At 34.9% G+C, this 22,209-nt stretch overlaps 1 protein-coding gene across 3 annotated transcripts in view; it reads left to right on the forward strand.

Annotated features, from left to right (window-relative positions):
• The first annotated feature begins 5,859 nt into the window (after positions 1-5,859).
• The window catches only part of LOC149563933 (uncharacterized), a 45,576-nt gene continuing 29,226 nt past the window's right edge, over positions 5,860-22,209 (forward strand). The window contains exons 1-2 of one of the 3 annotated variants that reach the window (XM_089827041.1): positions 5,860-6,160; positions 9,985-10,330. In XM_089827041.1, coding sequence (XP_089683167.1) covers positions 10,214-10,330 — 117 coding nt within the window. In that variant the 5' untranslated portion in view covers positions 5,860-6,160; positions 9,985-10,213. Of the gene's footprint in view, positions 6,161-9,730; positions 9,889-9,984; positions 10,331-22,209 lie in introns of those variants that run through there. The other 2 variants (XM_089827044.1, XM_089827042.1) reach the window with 2 other exon arrangements.

Genomic DNA, 22,209 nt, shown 5'->3' on the forward strand with positions numbered 1-22,209 from the left:
ACTTGCTTGCTAACATATGATTAAGTGAGTTTGAGCATTTTGAATACAGTAGCAACAATATTCTTTAGTAATGAGAGGAAGCACTTGGATCTAGAGATAGAAATGAACAAGTTGTCGAAGGTAAAGCATCTATACTCTCAAAATTAGAATAAGTTTTATTGTAAGTACTTAACCAAGTTGTAAAAAAGAGAGAGGAGCTAAATTGTGATAAACTCTTATTAATACTCTGTTTATGATCAATTAGGTAGTTATTATATATAGCTAATAGAATTGTTTAAAATTTTGGATATACAATGATAGCCTTTAGTTATCAATTTTTGTTTGTTGGACTAGGATGGTGAATAACTCATGTAATTTGACATTTTTGTTGGACTGCATAAGTTCTAGACAAGATAGGAGGTTTTCTTTTACTGGTGCCCACATAGAAAGAAGTCTGTATATTTCCTTTCTTTTTCTTAATAAAAATTATTTGGGCTTCGATCCTTCTACCAATAAAAAAAGAATTTTACCGCATAATGATCGGCAAAAACACAAACTTGTGTCACCATTTTTTAAAGGAAAAGGCTAACAAAAGTAAAACTATTTAGAATTTGAAAATGAAGTAAAGTGATGAAATTTTGTAGAAATGGATGAAGTTTAGGATAATTATTTTTAATGATTATTTGCAATAAGAATTGATATATTTTTCTAATCTGTAAAGATGTTTTTTTAGATGCTAAAAAATGTTGAAAATTAGGGATCTAGCTCCCATAAAAAAACTAAATGCAAATAAACCTTTTTTTCCTTTGATCTCAAAATATATTATAGATAACATATATAGCTAGTGCAATAAAAATAAAAAATATTTTTGAGCCTATATTTTTTCTATTATACAATTCGTATTCCAACTCAATTAAAATAAATAGTTTTCATCTCCTATCATATTTTTCATAACAATTTTTTTCCAACCTAAACAAAAATTATACATCTTGGAAGAGGACTCTCTCCTCTAGTGCACCATATATTTTTCAAGTTTTTTTGATATGATTTACTATTTTTTCTTTTGAATCAACATCTTCTCAACTATTAAAATACATACTTTATATTTTTTTAATTACAATATACCATGTCTAATTAAAATAATATAAATTCTATATGAGAACATTCTTGATTCCGAACTCTAGAAAATGTCATTTTTATATTATTAAAAAATATCATTAAAGATTTATTGAAACATTGCTTTTATGAAATTTTATCTCACCTCTGCAACCTGATCCGAAGGAGGCTGACTAGGCCCCTGATGCTGGTGATGACGGTTGGACTGTTCCCAGCCCACTTGCCAACCCCAAAGATGATTGGGGATTTCATGATTGGGATGAACCACCCCCCTCAACTGGCGTTGCTTTAGCTGCCTAAGGGTTGCTTTATATATATTTTTTTAATGAATAATTTGTGATTTTGGTTGCAGTTGTGTGAACTCTCGCAGGGTGATCTTGTATTCCCCGACCCTTCTTTGTGAATTGTAATCTTAGTATATTATTTATTAATAGAAAATGACTTATTCATCAAAAAAAAATAAAATTATTGCTTAGTAATTGCACACAAATTGGTATAAAACATGCATTTAATAAACCTCTCCATTTGAAAAAGTTGGACTACTTATATAACTTGACTAGAACAAATCTACTAGATCATATGTTTGAGAAAAAAAATATTTTAAGTTAGAAATAATCAAATTCAACTGTTCTAATAAGTCGGCCTAAAAGATGACACAACTTTCTACTTCTAAGAAAGAAATAAATAAAATTGAAATAATAAGTAAACACTATTACTAAAATAACATTACTAATCTTAGATACATCTATCTTAAAAAATGTCAAGAGTAGGTTTTGAGCTATTTTTATTTATTTAATGAGAATACTTTGTAACTATTTTATTATCATACCATAGTTAACAAATAAAATTATTTGAAACTAACAAATTAGTATCCTTTCTTTCTTAACTAATAAACTACTAAGAGATAATAATAAAAAAGAATGACTTGGTGAATACCAAACAAAATCATCTTTGGAGCATAATGAAAAATACAAACAACAAACAATGCATAACAATGTTGTGCTTACATGAAGAGCAATGGTAATACTATTGGAATATATATATATATATATATATATATATATATATATATATATATATATATATATATATATATATATATATATATATATATATATATATATATATATATATATGGGAAACAAGATACCGAGAGGGGGGAGGGGGGTGGGGGTTGAATCGAGATCTTAAACTTTTGACTTTAAAAATCAATCTCATTAAATCATACCTAATTCATCATTAAAACTATAATGCTAAAACATAAAACAAGTTCATCACATCCATTATAGTTCAGCACATAACATAATGATTTGATTACCCATAAACACTTCAAGATGAAGGTAAAACTGGGGTGTGGATGAAACCCACAAATCTTCATTGTTGCAACAATAAAGTTAACCTGTTAAGGTTACAATTTTGACCTAAAAATATGATCTACCCAGTGAAAGGTTTGTCTTGTTAAAGACTAAAAGACTATTAAGTCTTGCCTTGTTAGAGGGCTTGACGCTTGCAATAAATTAAGGACTCTGTTCGAAGATTTACATAGGCCTGTTAGGACCACTATTTAAGAGATTATCCCTATCTCAATTACAAAACAACTGATTCAGTACCTAACCCTTGGTGTACTCTGTAAGCTGATCTTGGGTCTCCTCTTTCCTTTGTCTCTGATCTAATCCTCCTAATTTGATCTGTTCAGTCCTTTACTACTCTGATTGCTCTCTTTGCTAGAACTGACTCTTCAACTCCTTCACATGCGTGTTTTCTTTCACATTTCATCCCACCTCTCTCTCTCTCTCTCTCTCTCTCTCTCTCTCTCTCTCTCTCTCTCTCTCTCTCTCTCTCTCTCTCTCTCTCTCTCTCTCTCTCTCTCTCTCTCTCTCTCGCGATTATAGGGTTAGAATCCTCAAATATACTTCAAGTGAATCTTCCAAATCTTGATCAACAATTTAAGCTTCACCATCTTTTGCCATTTATGTCCATTTTTCTGATTGGTTAAATTGTTTACCTACGGATCATCACCTTTTGCCAATGACACATAAATAGAATATGATCTGTCTCTACAGATATTAAATCTTATAGAAATGTCGGCCAAAATGATTCGCATATGAGTTTGTGCGATTACAAACTCACATAACAAAACTACATTGCTCGACACTTAAGTGCTTCTGACGCTCAATCATGTATTTTGTTTTTCGGCTTCTATAAGTCTGTGTGCTCGACACTTGATAACTTTTCAATATGCTTGGTTGTCATTAAGTTGTTCGGCTTATACTATATTCCCCAACTCATATATCTGCTCAGTTTCTACCGAATGCTCAACAATCAATGTTGTGCTTGGTCTAAGTGAAACTTGCTTGGCCTTTACTAGATAACTCAGTCGCAGTGATGACCTTATGATCTTGCTTAGTAAATGACTTGCAAATGACTAAGTGTTTGGTCACTAATCAGTAACATAGGCTCAGAGATCAACAAATACATGAAGTCCTAATCAATACATAAAATTGTTGAGCTTGACAGATACATAACATTGTTTTGTAGAAATATAATAAGAACACAAACAACCCTAAAATGAGCAGGAGAATACTTGCAGTCATTGTGTATTAGATCATGAAACTAAAAATAACCACTATTAATTTATTATTTATTGATATTGCTCAATGTAGAGGCCTGAAGAGAATGATTTAAGATAGATCATAATATTGGAGACAAAGATTTTTGTTTGCGCTAGTTGAGAAGGGCTTAACCTAATGTTTGATATAAGTATATAACTAGTGCTCTATTTAGTTGAAATAAATTATAAACTTCATTTGGCTAAGAAGACTAGAGCAATTGATAAGGATTTCAATGTCACATGGGGAAAAGGAGTGAGACAAAACAACCAAACTTGTAAACTTCCAAATGCATCTAATGTTGGCAAGACAACTTCTCATAAAGTTGCATGGATAAAAATTGTGTTCTGAGAAGTTCATAAACCAATAAAACCAACTTTCCAAGACTCGGGGAAGTGAAAAGAGACAAAAAACTGAAGTCCAAAAAAGCTTAGCATAGTGATATAACTAGAAGTAGAGCTTGAAACATTTGATTTTGCCATAAAAGAGACAAGAAGGGGGCATGGAAAAGAAATTTGAGGTAGGCTCCAACTTGGAATTTTGTATGGAAGAGCTTCCAAGCAGTTAGTTGAGATGAGAGTCAATTGTAGACTTCTATATTCACAAGGTGAGCTTAATATTAATTCCATGAGAAATGGACAATCTGAGCATAAATTGTTTGTAGATAAATTTGAGGGGAGATGTTATAAGGTTGTATATCAGTCTACCTTCAATCCTTGAGGAAATACAAATGACATTTTGAAGACATCTGAATAACCGACTTAGGGGTTGGCTGGAGGGCGGGGGATATAATATTTTGTTTTATCTAACACAACACCTTTGTTTCTATAATTGAGGTTGAATTGAATTTTGTTTCTCCCCAAAATCTCCAAATGAAGTGTGAAGAATCTCAAAGATCAACATGTCTTTCTTGAATAACCCATGTCCTCATGTAGTTGCTTAAGTGTACTTTGTGCTTAAATTTAAGCAGCCAAAGTGTTCCCATGCCATCTTCCAATTACGGGAAAATGATAATTTGGAATATATCCCCACTTTTGTGGAGCAACCATGGCTTAAAATTAAAAAAAACATTGCAATAAAGGGGGCGGGGGGGGTAGGGGGCTGGAATAAGCAATCACTGCTTATTGAAAAAATGACATATGACTCCATAAAATATTTTCCCTCCCATTTATTTCTCCTATTGTTTCCCAATACATTTTTCTAAAATATTTATTATCATAATTTTATTTAAACATTCTATTTAGGCCTGTCAAAAAAAAAGTTAAAAAAAAAGAAAAAAGCACGAGGCTATTGGCTCCACAATTTGCTGCTAGAAATGTTGAGCAGTGACTGCTAGCCAAAATAAGCTTAGTAGCCGCATAGGGACTTGCCCTAAGTAGTTAGCTTTAAATCTTAAGATCATGGAAAATGAATTTTGATTTTCTTCGATTCCACCATATTGAAGAAGTTAACAAACTTAATCTATAGATAAAAAGTTAATCATACCACTCAGCGCATGAAAACCAAGTTGCTAAGCTTTCCACATGCAACTAATGACCTCCATTACTATGTTATCTATTAATGATTCATTAATGGATAATATTTAATGTTTTTAAAGAACTTTTTCCATTTTAAAAAATAAATTCAAATGCAATTGATGATTCATAAAGCTTAAAATAAGGAGCTAAAGAATCTCTCAACAATATTCAATTATATAAACTTTTACTTTAATCAAAGTGAGGGAGGGTAGATGTGCACCTTGGACCATTAATAAGTAACTCCTCATATCTCTCTCAAAAGAAAAAAAACAAAATTATAAAAAGTTAGTATTGTGGTCCAAAGCAAACTACTTTTGGCCACTAGGGACAAACTATAGTGGAATTCAAAACAAACAAGGGGAGAAAACAAATGCAATGACGTCTCGTCAATGATGACATGGAAAAGCGCCAGCACATTCTTTATTCAATAATTAGTGCGTTTGTACACGTGTCTTTCTTTCACCACATTGACGTGTACGGCCAAAAACATTAAAAAAATGAAAAACCAGAGCTCATTTGATTGAAAGCCCTCCAAAAAAGATTCCTGAAATAGACCCGAATACCGGGGCCACCGGCTATAGGCGGTTTCCCAAAATACCGCGAGTTTTTAAGATGAAATAGAAAAGGAAAAATATCTTTAATGTCACGGCTTTGTTCTCATTCTTATTTATCTGCATCATGCCTCTCAGCCCTTGGGAATGGGGACCCAATTTTCAAAAAGAATAATAATATTTATATCAATAACAGTGTTGATATTAATATTTAACGTTCCACGCAATGATTCGTTTTGTTTTTTAATAAATTTTAAATTAATGTCAAATTTATTACCCATAAACTCTTTGCTGGAATATATTTTTTATCTTAGCTGTGGGGGAAGATCTGCAGACAAGTTTTTGGACGGGGACACGTCGCGGGGTCGATCTCCGATCTGTTTTGCAGGTATTTATGCATTACACTTTCATGCTTGTTTGTTGTTTCAAATTGTGTTTATTTTCTTTCAAACAGGAATGCCCTCTTTATCTTCATATTCAAAATGCATTTGGTTTTGAGACAGGAATGCCCTCTTTATCTTCATATTCAAAATGCATTTGGTTTTGAGACATCAATGCCCTTGTCAGGCTATTGTAGATTTAAGAATGAAGACTGTTTTCGCCATTTTTAGTACGATGTATAATTTATTTGTTTTTTTTCTCAAACCCCTGTTATAATTTAGTGGAGCTGCGGTCGGCGGGATGAATTGCTTTTGAATTTTGCTGGCATTTTTTATATATTTAATTTCGTTCTATAATTTCTGCGTGCAGAATGTGCAGATAGGTCACTGAATTTATGTAGTCCCTTTTATGGTTTTTACTTATAATTCTGCAAGAAATTGGCCAAGCTGTGCAGTAAACCCTTTTTACTGTAAATGAAGCTGAGTTGAATTGAGAACGGAAGCTATTAATATAGTTTTTAATATCGACATGATATACTTTTCGGTGTTTTAAGTTTCATCTACGGCCATACATTAGGAAACGTGTTCAGAATTTTTTCCATATTCTTTTACAAATGCGTGGTAAGCTGAAATTTGTTTGAGAATTTTAAAATTTATTTTTCATTTATATTTAATTTTTTTAAATATCTGACGGTGTCCTCTGTATTTTAATTTATCAGAGAGCAACAAAGATTGATTTCAACATAGCAAGAATTAGCAACAAATAAGAGGAATAAGCATAAACGTGGAAGTTGTACAGAGATATAACTTCAAGAAACTCACTTATAAGTGAAATTTGTAGCAAATTCCAAGAATACTCGCAATCATTTTCTCCAAAATAGTAAATGTAGTTGTTGGACTCGTACCTGTCTTGTTAATTTAGGTTAGTCACTCTTGGAATTGGGTGTCAAATTAGTTGGGGTAGGATACACCTAAAATTGAATGTTTGAATTTAACTACGCCAAGGGTTTGGATGTCAGTTTCACCCAGATCTGAATGTAAGATGTTAAATTCATCCTGCTACAAACTTGCACGCTGAATAATTTAACCAACATTAATTTTCTATTTTTTAACATGTCAACATTTAATCTTTTCAATTTAGAGCCTAGTGTGCTGATCGAAAAGTGACATTTAATTTTAGAGCAGAGTAATTTGTCATTTCAATTTGGATTTTATTTTAGTTTTATAATTACTGCCTAAAATTAATACCACATGCTGGGGTTATATAATGCACATTTCTCTTTAACTTATCCAGAACTTGAGATATACGTGCAAACTATGCAACATCCACTGCTGAATATCTCGCAGTTTATCCTAATTTCAGGATCAAAGCCACAAATATCTCCGATAATCTAGTCTGTTAAATTTGAAGGCAGGGTGTTTCTCAAAGATTTTCCTTTACATTTTTATTAAACGTTGCTCAAGGAATCTACTACTGCTTAAGCTAATTCAATAACGTGAGTTATTGCACTATATTTAGTGCCCGTGAGATTGTTTTGATCCAATACAGAATGATGGATCTGTAGATTGTGGAGAAATGCATGACCTTGGCTTTTATTGTAACTTTCTATTTGCTTGAAATATCTATATGCTATTTATCTTTAATATTTATTGTTCCCCTCGTTTATCATTTTTAATTATTAAAGCTTAAACTAATTTTTTAGTGTGATTCTGTTTCATATATGCTTCCCTCAATTGTTGTATTGAGGGAAATTATATATTGGAAGGTTTTTTTGTTGGTGTTTCAGTTATCCATGGGGTTATTGTCAAAAATTTATGGTTTTTCTTTTAGACTGTGTGATCTGGTAGACGTCATTAAAATCTTTCATTCATTTATCTCTTTGTTCTTCAGTTATTAGAATTGTATATTAGAGATGATTAGAAAAAGAATCTAAAAAAAACTAACCTAAATACAATTGACCAAAATAATATCTTTTTTTTTTGCTTGAGGTTGTGAACAAATTTAGTTCTCAGTGTAGCACAATATTATTTATATAATTCTAATAAAATATAAAATGGAAATTAATTATTATAATTGAATTGCATAAGAATATGGATTAGTTCAAGGAACACAGGAATGTGGAGTTTTACGGGATGTACTGGCCCCATATACCCCTAGTTCTTCATCTTCAAATATGAAATAGAATAGTTAAATCTGAAATAATCAAATAATTTTTTTATTTAAAAATTTATTTTCTAGCTATGCAATATTATAGTATAATAATAATAAAATTTATTTTCTAGCTATGCATTATTATAGTATAATAATAAAAAATATGAGTTGAATCACTCAAATTTGTGAAAGGAGCTGTTAAAAAATTTACTTTACGTGAACAAGAAATGTCGAAGCTAAAGGCGATCTGAATTGGAAAAGATGAGTGGCCTTGTTTAGAATGTGCTCTCTTCTTCAATACGGCCTTGACAATGATATTAAAGATTTCTAACTTTACTGGTTTGTAAATTATAATTTCATACTATTTTGTAATCAGGAGCGGCCAAATTTAGCATTACAGTGAAAGGGCCATTTTTAAAGCGTTCACAGTAGAGGTTAGGGACAAAGTAAGGGGCGCATAAAACGGACCGACACCCAAAAAAAATTGAGAAACAGGGGGCTTCTCTTTGGGTGAAAATTTTGAGTGGATAGGGATGCCAACTATTACAACCCTACTTGCGATTGATTATGAATATATATAATTGATAGTGCACTATGAATGTGACTTGATGTTCATGATTTTTCAATTCTTAAGCTTAGATACTTATATATTTTTTCAGCCTGTCCGAAAGATTAAAATTCCTACACAAACACAGAAGCAAATACATCGGTAAATCTCGGTAAATCTTTAATCTTTTATTTTAAATGGACCAGACAAAAATGGGACCGGCAATCCCTTTCATAGAACAAGTCTTATTGAGAAGAAATGTATTCTTAAGTGACTTCTGCTCTGCTTCGGCTACTTGGGGTAAATTAACTTTTACAATTTTATTATCCCATTTTAGGGGTTTTTTTTTTTTGAGCCAAAATCATATAGGTGTATTCATCTGTTTTTAGCTGTAGGATAAGAAAAATAAAACAATGTGCAATGGGGTGATAGGAAATTTAGTCTGTCCTGTCAGTTTATTAGCGGGTTCGAAGCGTGTCAGCTTTTGTTAAAATATTAGACGGTCTCATCGATAGATAATTTATGCATGATTCTATTTTCAGACCACACATCTTTTCCGTTTGCTTTCTTTTGTCTGTAAGAACATGAATGGAAGGAATATCCTTAAAAAACAAAAATCCTAACAACGGCAGCGACTATTCATGAAAAATAAGTTTAGCATATCTATTGTTCAACCGATATTTTAGAGATTGGATTTATTTACACGTCATAGAATTAATGTTGTTAAAAAAAAACCTCATCTGCTAAAGTCGGTTTGAGCCTTCGAGGGAATCACTCAACTTTAAAGTTAAAGAAGAAAGTGTACCATATGCGCTTACTTTCTAAATTCTACTTTATCGTTAGCTCATATCTACGAGCGCCTGATCCTGTTATATCGATATGCTAAAAACATTTGAGTTAAAACGGGTAAGTTTTTTTTTTTTCCTCATCCGTAATTGGGGTTTCTGTTGTTTCTGATTCTGTCAATTGTCAGGTTTACGCTTTCCAACACTGTATAATTGGGCCTCTATGTTATCTTTGAATCTGTTAAATCTGTGGTTGGCGCTCTACAAATCTATGTATTGCTTTGAAATTCTATTTACATTCGAGCTTGCCGTGATTTAAATTTTTTATTTGAACGTCTCCATTAACAGGTTAATGTGGTGGGGGATTTAGAACTTGAACTACAAGAAGGTTTATTGATGGAAGAGTTGGTTTAATTAGATGATTGAGATTTGAGTTTGGATTGGAATATTCTGCCGGAAATCTGAAGGATCACGATGGGCTGTTTATTGGTCTTCCTGAAGCCTACAATTGAATAGAAGCGTTCGGAATAAAATTTGGAGGGGAGACAAAAGAGAGACGAGAAAAAGAGTTGGGTAAATGGGGGCTTGCTGTTGTTTCTTGAAAGGAGACGATCAGATTGATTACAACTCTCGGGCGATCTCTCATGGACGCTATTGTATTCCTGGTTGCGCCACATGTTCTAATGGAGTTGCTGTATGACTCTTTTAATCCACTCTATGAAATTATTATATTGGTAGTGTGATTGATGCTTAATCTTCAAGTTAGCTATTTTTCATGTTCATTTATTGGAGTTGAACTTTTGTGCTTTTCCTTTTCTGTATTGCTAATTGGAGATGTGTCTTGAACTTCTTTTGTCTACTCGAAGTCGCCTGTACTTAATTGTCCCCATTGACCTAATTCAATGGGTTTATCTGTGAACAAATAAATACTTTCTTTTTCTGAAATGATCATATTTTGTTTCTGAGAGGTTCATAATTTTGGTTGACGTCATTCTTTGAATCGGCTACGTTCATTCTTTGAAGGATGTCCAAGTTTATCATTAGAGTTTGCATTATTGTTCATTACATCAAGCGATAGAAGACTATCCACAACAGTTTTATTCTTTATGCAAAATTTTTCAAGAGCTGTAAATTATTCAGACAATCGTCAATGTAACTTCAACACAATGAAATTTTGATTGTCGTTTCTAATAATGATACGACAGTAAGTAGTTCTATGATTTCTCCTTAAAGCTTGGAATCAACATCAGAATCTTGGTAGGAGACTGACGTTTTCCTTTTTTGCAAGGGTAAATTGGTTTCGAAGCCTAAATAGGGAAATTGGAAGAGACCTGAGTTTATGATTTATAGGAGTTTCCATACCCTCTATTCTGAAAAGCAGGTCAGAAAAGATGACCTTTCTGCTTCCTTTCTATTCCTGTGCAAACTGATATTTTTTATCAACACTTCTCTTGATGTCATTTATCCTGTCAGAATCATTTGTAGACATTTGAATGCCTTAGATGGTCTTCTCCTTCTATCTAATATGGAGATGTACAAGCAAACTGTAAATAAGGAATTGTCCTCTAGACTATGTTACCAGAAACCTGACTTCTGTCAGGTCAGGAAACCAACTGCAAAATGAATTGTGAAAGGAAGAGTGAAACACAATTCTTGTTTATTGAAAACGTGATACAAAATACATATCTATTAACAATAAAATGACTGTTCAATTCAGCTCCAAAATAACTTGCCAGCTTCTAATGCACCTAGGTAATATGAAATATAAATATATCATCATACTACTATTGTCTCCCCCTAGGATTGATGTAGAATAGTTACATTCCCCTCTAATTTACAGGGGTGGTTGTGAAAATAATTATTGTGTTGCTTGTTTGACAACTTTTTGTGTGTTTTATGCCCCTAATTTTCTTCATACAAAGTTCCTGTCCTCTGCAAAAGGTTTTACCTAAGTGATAGTTTGTTCTTTTCTGCAGTTTAAGAATTTTAAACAACCAAGATATTGACTTGGTTAGACTTGAGTTTGCTTTTAGAAATTTCTTTTGTTGAGTCAGCTACGGGTGAGACTTAAGTTTACTTTTATTACGGAAGTATTTGGTAAAATACTTGCTTGTTATTAACAGAGACCAGACAGTCAATTTATACAAAAGAATGAGATGATGTTTCCTCAGGAAACTATCGTAAAGAATAGAAAAATTCTATTCTAGAGAAAGCAAAAAACGAAAGCAAACTAGAGCTAATTAGATATTTACAATAGATAACCATTAACTAATAATAGACAACTTATCTATTATTGTAATACCCTCCCTTAATGGTTAATTTATCTAACACACCAAGTTGTCCTCTGAATTTGACAAACTTATCAAGACCAAGAGGCTTGGTGAGAATGTCTACAGTCTGATTTGTAGTAAGAACATATTGCAAATCTATAGTCCCGTCTTCAACCAGCTGTCGTATCTAATGATAGTGAACATCCACATGCTTGGTTCGTTCATAGAAGATTGTATTTCGTGCTAATTTGATAACGCCTTCGTTATCAACAAACAAAGTAGTTGGTCCTGCTGGTGACATTTGCGTATCCCCAAGTATTCAACGAAGCCAAACGCTTCAGATCCTGCCTTAACAGTCCCTCTGTATTCAGCCTCTATAGAAGAGAGAGAAATTGCTTGCTACTTCTTATTGGTCTATGTGACTGCATCAGATCCCAAACTGAACACATATCCAAACATTGACTTTTTATCATCAATAGAGCCTGCCCAATCTGAATCTATGAACCCACTGAGTTTAGCATTAGAACTTCGAGAGTACAGAAGTCCATAATTTGATGTGCCCTTCACATAATGAAGCACACGCTTTGCTGCCATCCAATGATCAGCGTTAGGAGCTGTCATAAAGTGTGAAATATAGCTGCCTGCGAAGCTGATATTAGGCCTAGTAGCAGAAAGGTAGATGAGGTTGCCTACTAGTTGCCTGTAATATCATCAATGGAAGGAGAATCACACTTTGTTGATAACTTCAGACCTTTCTCCATAGGTGTAGATGTAGGTTTGCAATCCTGCATACGGAATTTGTCTAACAAGGCCTTGGCATATTTGGACTAAGAGATGAATATACTAGAAGATTGTTGCCAAACTTCAACACCTAGGCAATAATGCATGAGCCCAAGGTCAGTCATATCAAAAGATTGGCATAAATTTTGTTTGATTCCTTGAATCAAAGATGCTGAACTGCTAGTGATGATCAAATCATCCACATAAATAACTAGAAGGATTATGTCACTGTTAGTAGTCTTGATGTACAGATTTGAGTTTGAAGAACTTCTCTTGAAGCCTTGATCACTGAGGTACTTATCAATTTTTATGTACCATGCCCGAGGCGCCTGCTTCAAGCCATAGAGAGCTTTTACCAATCTGAGAACCTGATGGTCTTTACCAGCAACCTTGAAACTAGGAGGCTGCGTCGTGTAGACCTCTTCATGGAGATCACCATTTAGGAAAGCACTCTTGACGTCCATTTGATGAACCTTCTAGCCAAATTGTGCTGCCATGGCTATGACTAATCTGATGGTGCTCATCTTTGCAGTAGGAGCAAAGCTCTCCTCATAATCAATGCCTTGACGCTGAGAAAAACCCTTTGCCACTAAACGAGCTTTGTACTTATCCAAAGTACCATTCGATTTGTATTTGATTTTGTAAACCCATTTGCAACCAATGGGTTTCTTCCCTGGTGGAAGATCAGAAAGGACCCCAAGTGTTGTTCTTCAGCAGGCTTTGGTGTTTAGATGTCATGGCCTGTTCTTACTCTGGAATTCTTTTAGCCTCTAAATATGTTTGATGTTCAAACACACTGTGAATGTTGGCCATGAGAGCAAAGTTAATAGAATTTGTAGTTTTTCTCTTTTTCCAAGCAGTTCTCCCATCAGTGAGCTCATCATCATCAAGATCAGCAAGTTTCTTAGCCCACCACTTAGGCGGGATAGGAGAATGACCAACATTAGTACTAGGAGATGCTTGATCAGCAAGATCATCTTCAGAAGAATCTGGATCAAACTCAGTTGAAGCATCTACAAAGCGAGGTGATCCTGTAGGAGAAGCCAGAGGTGTTTGTATAGGTATCTTTGGTATAACTGGAGTTGTAGGAGCTACTGGAGCCCTCCCATCAGGTGGACCTAATGGAAGTCGAACTCCCAAATCATGAGCTTGCATAGGCTGATTTGCTGGATCAAGAACAGGAGAAACGGGCATGAAAGGTCCTTGCTGCTCATCAAAGTCTACATCACGATTGTAGATGAGACGAGATGTCTCAACATTGATTAGGTGGTAGGTTTTGTGAAGACTACTATTTAGCAAGCATGAGTTTTTGACTCTTGGCATTCAACTTGGTGCATGATACATCAAGGATCCAAACAAAAGCAAGGGAACCAAAAACCTTTAGGTGACTAATTTGGGCTTGCGACCTGACCAGGCCTCTTCCGGAGTTTTACCTTTGACTACTACTGTGGCTGACCAGTTCAATAGACAAATTGCAGTGTTAACTGCTTCTGCCAAAAATTGCTTCAAAACATGTCTGTGTTTGAGCATGGAATGAGCCATCTCGGTGATTGACCTATTCCGACGTTCAACTACACTATTCCGTTGTGCCGTGTGGGGTGTGGTTAACGGGTGTTTGATGCCACGTGTATCCAAGAAGTTGTAGAAAACATTAGAACAAAATTCCCTCCCATTGTTTGAGCTAAGAGTAATAATAGCTTTCCCAGACTCTTTTTAAATTAAAGGTTTAAACTTTTGAAATACAGGAAATGCATCAAATTTCTTTTTAAGAAAATACATCCACATTTTTCTACTGAAATCATCAACAAACAATAGAAAATACCTGGACCCAAGAACAAAATAAGTGGCCATAGGGCCGCAAATATCGGCATGAACAAGCTAAAGTACCTGAGAAGCTCGCCATGAATCACCACTCGTGAAAGGTGTGCGATGTTGCTTCCTCGCTTGGTATGCGTCACAGACTCCAAGGTGTTGAGTCTGAATCTCTGGCAAGCCAAGGACAAGCTCATCCCGAGCAAGCTGTAAGAGATAATGCACATTTAAGTGCCCATATTGTTGATGCCGAAGTGTGCTAATAGAAGAGCGTCGAGCAACCATAGCTAAGTCTTGAGAATCACCAGAATCAATAAGTCTAAAAAGACCATGATCCTCAAGATCCGTTGCAATAGTAGACTTAGTCGCCCGATCAATGATGGTGCACTGATGTGAACTGAAGGTGACTGCCAAGTGTGGAGAATGTCATAGCAACTGATTGACTGAGAGTAGATTAAGTTCCATCCCTGGAATGTGGTACACATCAAGGAATATGAGATTCCTCCCAGCAGATTGAAGCTGAATGTTGGCTTTACCGACAACCGTGTACTCTTCTCCGCCACCAAAAATAATAAGTCTGAATAAGGTTGGTAGTCAATAAACCAATCTTTGCGGTGAGTGAAGTGATGAGAGGCACCTGAATCAATGTACCAGGCAGATGACTTCACATGATTTGCAGGTCTTTTAGCCATGAAGGCGTAAAAGGTAGATTCTGCCTGCTCAGTGTGCTCTGCACTGTTCGCTTTGGGCTGCGAACTTGATTGCTTGGACTGTGCAACTAAGCGTTTCCGACATTCAACCTTCATGTGTCCAAACTTGTGGCAATAGTTGCATTGGATGTTCTTCTTTTTGGAACCATCTGATGATGGAGTAGAAGACTTCTATTGAAACTTGCCTTTATCCTTTTGAAAGGATTTCACAGCAAAGGCTTGCTCTGTGGAGGTGGAACTAGAGCTGCTACTGAACTGTTGTTTCCACCGATCTTGTTGAAACAACAAGGTGCAGAGATCAGTGAACTTCAAATCAACACCAAAAGATGTGATGTTGAGTGTCTCGATAAAATGCTCATAGGATTTTGGTAAACTCCAACGAGTGATAACCACAATATCCTCTTCCTCCATCTTGCGACTGATGGCAAGTAATTGATCACAGATTTCCTGAATCCAATTCAGGTGTGCTTGGAGCGAAGTGCACTCATCCATGACAATAGAAAATAGAGTGTTTTTCTGAAAGAAGCCTTTGCTTTTGTCAGAAGTCTCATGAAGACCTTTGAGATGCGTCCAAATCTTGATAGCTGTCTTGCTAGATGGAATTTGAGAAAGCTGATCATTAGCCATGGATAATTTAAGAAGCATCACTATCTCTTGATTATTCAAATCTCATGTATCTTGATCAGGACCTGGAGAAGTCGAACGCTTCGTAACACCTAGAACAAGTTGATCAGTGTTTCGATATTCAAAAATTGCGGTGATCCGCTGCTTCTAGGTGTCGGAATTTCGACCATTGAATTTGGAGTTATACTCGAGTAGAATGTTTGTCAGAGATGCCATGGCATGTTTTTCAATGAAAAATTGTGAAAATCTATGAATGCACGCTCTTTGAGGCAAAAATATGGAAGACCCAGAAAAATTCGAGGCAAAAATATGGAAGACACAGAAAAATCAGAGAGTGACCCAAAAGAGAGCTTGAAAAACCTAGAATGAATATGCTGTCGGTTTTTGGATCCGTTGGCTCAAAAATTGAGGCACCTAGAAAAAATAGACGACAACCCAAATGAGCTCTTGAAAAACCCACCAAGAATGTGTGAGCGAAAAAATTTTTCAAGCTCAAAATTTAGGGTTTTGAGCAAAAACCTAGCTGGTGGCTTGGAAGGTTGAATTTGCAAAAAAATGGCAATTTCTTGGAAAGAAATGGCTGATTTTTGTTTTAGATTTTTGCACAAATCGAGATTTGCTGGTAGAGATGAGTTTGGCCTCCGAAATCCTTCAAAATCTGTCAAAATGAACTCGTGAATGGGGGGCAAAATGGCTGCAAAAATAGACCCGATTTGCAGATGCGTTTTGCGAATTTATGCCAAACGTGAGCTGCAACAAATATCACACATGGCTTATAGAGTGAAGGCACGAGTTCAACTAGTGGTGAGCCGTAGCAAAATTCCAGATTCCAGACACGATTTGCAGAGGAGTTTGGCCGAGGAAAAATCGCGATTTGCAGATACTAGTCATGAATCCATGATTTGCACAAACACAGTTGTGATTCGTAAAACCCTAGTTCGTGATTTTCGAATTTCTCTAGGCAAAAAACCCTAGGCGGGTTTTAGAGAAATTAACTAAAAATAATTTTGAAAAAATTTAAACAAATAATTTCAAGAAGAAATTATAAAATTTTCCGAATTTTTTAAGTATTAGCTTTGATACCATATTACAGAAGTAATTGGTAAAATACATGCTTATTATTAACAGAGACCAGACGGTCAATTTATACAAAAGAATGAGATGATGTTTCCTTAGGAAACGATCCTAAAGAATAGAAACATTCTATTCTAGAGAAAGCAAAAAATGAAATCAAACTAAAGCTAATTAGATATTTACGATAGATAACCATTAACCAATAATAGATGATTTATCTATTATTGTAATAGCTTTCAATTTTTTTAAAAAATTGGTCAATACTGCATAGCATAAAAAATCTATTGAGAGAAAAATTGGCAAACCAATTCTAAATAATGTTATTCAATCTAGGAAAAACAAGAGTTGCAAAATACAGAAAAGATTAAAAAAAGGAGAGAGAAAATAGTGCACTATTTTCAAAATTTGAAGCTATTTTAATAGCACAGAACATGGAGAGCAAATAAAAATAAATGTTTAGCCCATGAACTGTGGAATATAGCTTTTTTCACTCATGTTCATATTCTTGATCACATTTTATGTCTATAGTTTTATAATTTTTAATTACAATCTACTTTGTAGAAAGGCAACTTACAATCCAAGTACAAAGTTCCAAAAATCAGACCTAGCTAATGATTTCTGCCACTATGAAGAGAGCTATATTAGAGGGCTGCAGATCTTGATGATGTAGCTTTTGGTTTAGAGTCCCTCCAGTGTTCAACTGTAAGTTTGAGTTCAAAATTCCCTTGAGAAAAGATTGGGGCACACATTTCCCAACTGCAAGTTTGAGTTCAAATTCCTGAGAAAATGCACATGCTTTTGAAAGGTGACTTTGTACAGCCACAACTTAAGAGTATCACAAATGAAATATTGTCACGAGTCTCATTGTTCCTGCAACATTAGCATATGAAAATTCTCCAAATTCCTATGAATCTATCACTCTTTTAATTTCAACAGGTAATTTCAAAACATTTTATCACAATGCAGGCTTCAACATATAATATTTTATGTTTTAATTTTATTCTATAAAATATGTTCACCAATTAATCATGTGAAGAATCCTTTGTATTATGCCTCTCAAAAATACTAAAATTCATCATTCCTTATTTTTAGATGCACTCAATAGCAGTGACATCAAAATCTGAAATGACTTTGATGCACACAAATTTATGCTTTCCAAAATGTACTTCTCAGTACCATTATCATCATCCAGAAGCATGGGGTAGAAAATGATGCCAACACTGATCACCAAAGCAAACATATGAATCAGCATTCGAGGCAAACCTTTCACAACACATTGAAGATTGCCCAAACCCTATTTTGAAGTTATAATTTTCGTAGAAGCTGCACATTCAGCTGCATGGGCCCCTGACATGCTGGCGTGATGTAAATGATATCATAATTCTTGTCTCAAATGAAATCGTTGTCCACCATATGTAATTCCTTGCTTATTGATATTTAGAGATACACTGTCAACAATTTCGAAGTGAACGGTAGTAGAAGTATCAATGATTATGTGGGTTGATGTTATCTAAACCAGAACTTGATTGGCAATATGGTCTTTCTTGCCGTCGCTGAGCCTCATTTCTCATATGCTGACCATTAATAATTACACATTGATGCCACTATATTCGTATTACCTCTGCTTTAAAATCGTAAGAAAACACCAAGTTTAGGTTCTCTTGTTTTTCTGGTATTTGCACAACCCCTCATTTGACATCATTCCCATCAGCTAATATTAATGTTGAAGAACACCACTATGAGACACCATGTGAGGATTGTAGGTGGCTCCATGGATATAATCGTTGCTCCTAATCAATTAAATTTTCTCTGATCAGAAGATTCAAATGTCCTTCAAAGTATATATGTCCAACCACCTTCCGCTATAATGTTTCAACGTTCTTCATAGTTTGGCGATCAATATGAATAAAAGGCTTCTGCAAAGTTTTTTCGTATCATACTGTCGACCAACCAATGCTTCAAACATGATCATCATGATGATCATGGTCATAGTATTTTGCTGTCGATTACTTCTTCAATCTGATTGCATATAAAAACTATTATCTTTGATGTTCTAAAGATTATCATAGATTCAATGGTAGCCATGCTCCTCTGCAATTTATAGTACCAGTGATTTGAATTCATACTTGCTCATTGACTGTAGGAGTTGAATGAAGGAATCTGCAAAGCTTGAACTATTGTTACACATCGCATTATAACACCTCCACATTCATTCTAATAACACTGATTACACAAACTTAAATCATTCAAATTCCTAGAAGTTCAAAGTTGCTTTGATACCATGTTGGTTTTCTGGGATCGTTGCAAATGTACTAACACCGCCATAATATTTGGTATGTGTTTTCCAAATGACAACGATGTATTATTTATATTGAGAATAAGCCATGAAGAGACATGTCTATTTGTTAATCATATAATTAATATAATCAATTTAATCTCTCTCTCTCTCTCTCTCACACACACACACACACACACACATACACACAGACACACACACACACAGACACACATATATCTCATATAACAATAAACATATATCTCAAATATAATAAACACACACACATATAAATTATATCTCATATATAATTATATATACTTTTATCTAATTGAAGCTATCAAACATCAACAGTGTTTATCGTCCCTTCTTGAAAGATCCATTGCATTGATGGCAAAGGACTTGCACAATCCTTGCCGTGCTCCTTGTGCCATTCTCCATTGTAGAAAAGGACTTGAAAATCATTTGGGCAAAAATCATGATATCTTTGCGAGGAAGTAAATGCCCAATTTGCCTCTTTGTCCATTGCCAAACTACCCTCCTGTAATGTGTGAGCAATTTTTAAATTGTTGAAACTGGAAAGTATATTCCTTAATATTTCAATATATTAATTTATTTTCAGTGTAATTGGGTATGTTGGGACGCCAAGACGTTGGGACAAGTTTTTGGGATGTGGGGACAAAGGGCCTCAATTTCGGGACGAAGGGGGGATGGTAGGGGGGACAACGACAGGGGGCATGGGCGGTGAGGCTGGGGGTGTTGTATACGATACATATAGAACATGAACTACTAGTTATGAAATAATGTTTCAGTATAAAGTACCAAATTGTAATACTTGAACATGATAAAATTGTAACTTGAACTAGAATCATTGAATATTCAACATAGTAACTAGTACATACCAATTAATACCATTAAAAAAAATCAAATAGAAATTCAAGTACTTGTCGAGCCAATGACGTGGTTGCAAAATGGCAGAGATGGGGGTATTCGGGGTACTGCAATTACTTGGTGTGAGGAGAGGTACTTCCCGTTTTGGGGGGGTGCGAGTTGCTGGGTTTCACTTATTATTTTCCAATTTCATGCTCCATTATAAATATTGTAGTTACTATGATTCAAGAGTGGCCATCCAGATGTAATCTTTCAATCTTCAATTTGCTTGCCATGTTTATGGGGAGCAATGCAACTTTCAACTGTCATATTATCTCTCCCTTATTCTAATGTTTGAGCTTCCATTGCCAAGATGTTACCCTTCTCATACCTCACTACACATCCAGTTCCAATGATTCCGGGTTTCCTTTTGAGGCACCATCAAAGTAAGTTTTATTCATCCTTCATTTGGCTTGATCCACTCCACAATCTTCTCACAAAGAGATGAAGGATTAACCCTCGAAAGCCCATTAATAGGTGAGACTTTCAGATGAGGCCTATGTTCTTGCAGATCCTCGTAATTGAAAGGGAATCTACTTGGATTTTGGCACATAGCAGCTATGTTGACTAATTTTGAGATGGCATTTTCTATGTGGCTGAGAAAATGTTCTAGTCGTTCCTATTTCCATTGGAAAATTCTTCTATTTCTTTCCTTTCAAATCTCCCAAATAATTGTGGATAGGCAAATCTGCCAAATGCTTGAGAAGGCTGATTTTTTCTGGTCATACTCCAGCTTTGGAACATTTACTTTAAGGATGCTGGAAAGGGCGATTGCCATCCTAGTTTCTTCATTGTAAATTTCCAACCTTGATCAGCCACTTCACAATGAAGTAGGTGATTGAGATTTCTCTCTTCTGTTTTGCAGGTTATGCATTGTGATGGTACCATAAAGCCAATTATTTCGAGTCTATCTTCTGTGAGAGTACTTCCTTTGGTAGCTAACCACGTAAATAAGCCTGCTTTGGGGAGGAAATGTTTATTCCAACTTAAATTTCTTGGCCATTCTTCATCTTCTCATGCCGATTCTAAGAGCTTATACCCAAATTTGACAGAGTACCTACCCTTTTTGGATCCACACCATGCTAATTCATCTTTATCTCTATTCAGGAATACTTTGCTTTTATGCATGATCTGTATGATTAAATCCTTTGAATCTCTGGGTAGGTCCAGTTCATTAGTTGACTTCAATTTCCAAATCTCTACTCCATTCTAATCATTTTCAATTACAATGTTTGAGATTGTGTTGCATCATTTTGCTTCCATTATCTGTTATAGTTCCTATAACCTGATACCGTTGTTTAGGTTCTCATAACCTTTCCAAGGGTCATACCAAAATTTTGCCAAATCTCCATTTCCCAATTGCCAAGTTTCAGTAATGCTGGTTGGCATGAAATGATGAAGTTATAGATCACTAATCCTTTTGGTGGATTTTGGATTGTTAATATTCTTTCCCTTGAGAGTTCATCCAGATATTATACTTTTAAAATCTTGACCCATTTCTGATTTGGATTGCTATACATCTGCCATACGAGTTTGGCACCCATTGCTTAATCGAGGAGATTCTATTTTTTGAGGCCTGCCTCACCAGCACCTTTTGGTTTGTGTTTCTTGTCCCAAACCAACTGTGGTATCTATCTTGTTCTCGACTCCCATTACTAAAGAACTTCCTTATTTTTTGCTCTAGGGTATTTAGGATTTTTGTTGGAATTGTCAAACACATCATGGAATAAATAGGGATGGCAGCAACAACTGATTTCGATATTAGAATTTGCCTGACTCATGTCATCCATTTACTTTTCCATCTTTCAAGTTTGCCCAAACAACTGTCTATCAGATTGTTCCAAACACTTGATCTACAAGCATGTAAATCAAGGGGATGACCAAGACTCTGCCCTGAAGTTTTCCTGGTTTGATTCCTTATATTTCCTCTATTGCCCTCTGCTTGCCAAGTGGTGTGCTGAAGAAGAAAATTTCTGAGTTATACCAATCAATGTTTTACCTCGAAACTTTAGAGTATTTATCAAGCATTCATTTTATGCATTGAGATTCCTGAAGTGTGGATTCCCCCAGCAGTAAGGTGTCATCAGCATATTGTAAG

Source organism: Cupressus sempervirens, chromosome 4, assembly GCF_028749045.1.
Source record: "Cupressus sempervirens isolate cs-2001-9-10 chromosome 4, ASM2874904v1, whole genome shotgun sequence".
NCBI lineage: Eukaryota > Viridiplantae > Streptophyta > Pinopsida > Cupressales > Cupressaceae > Cupressus > Cupressus sempervirens.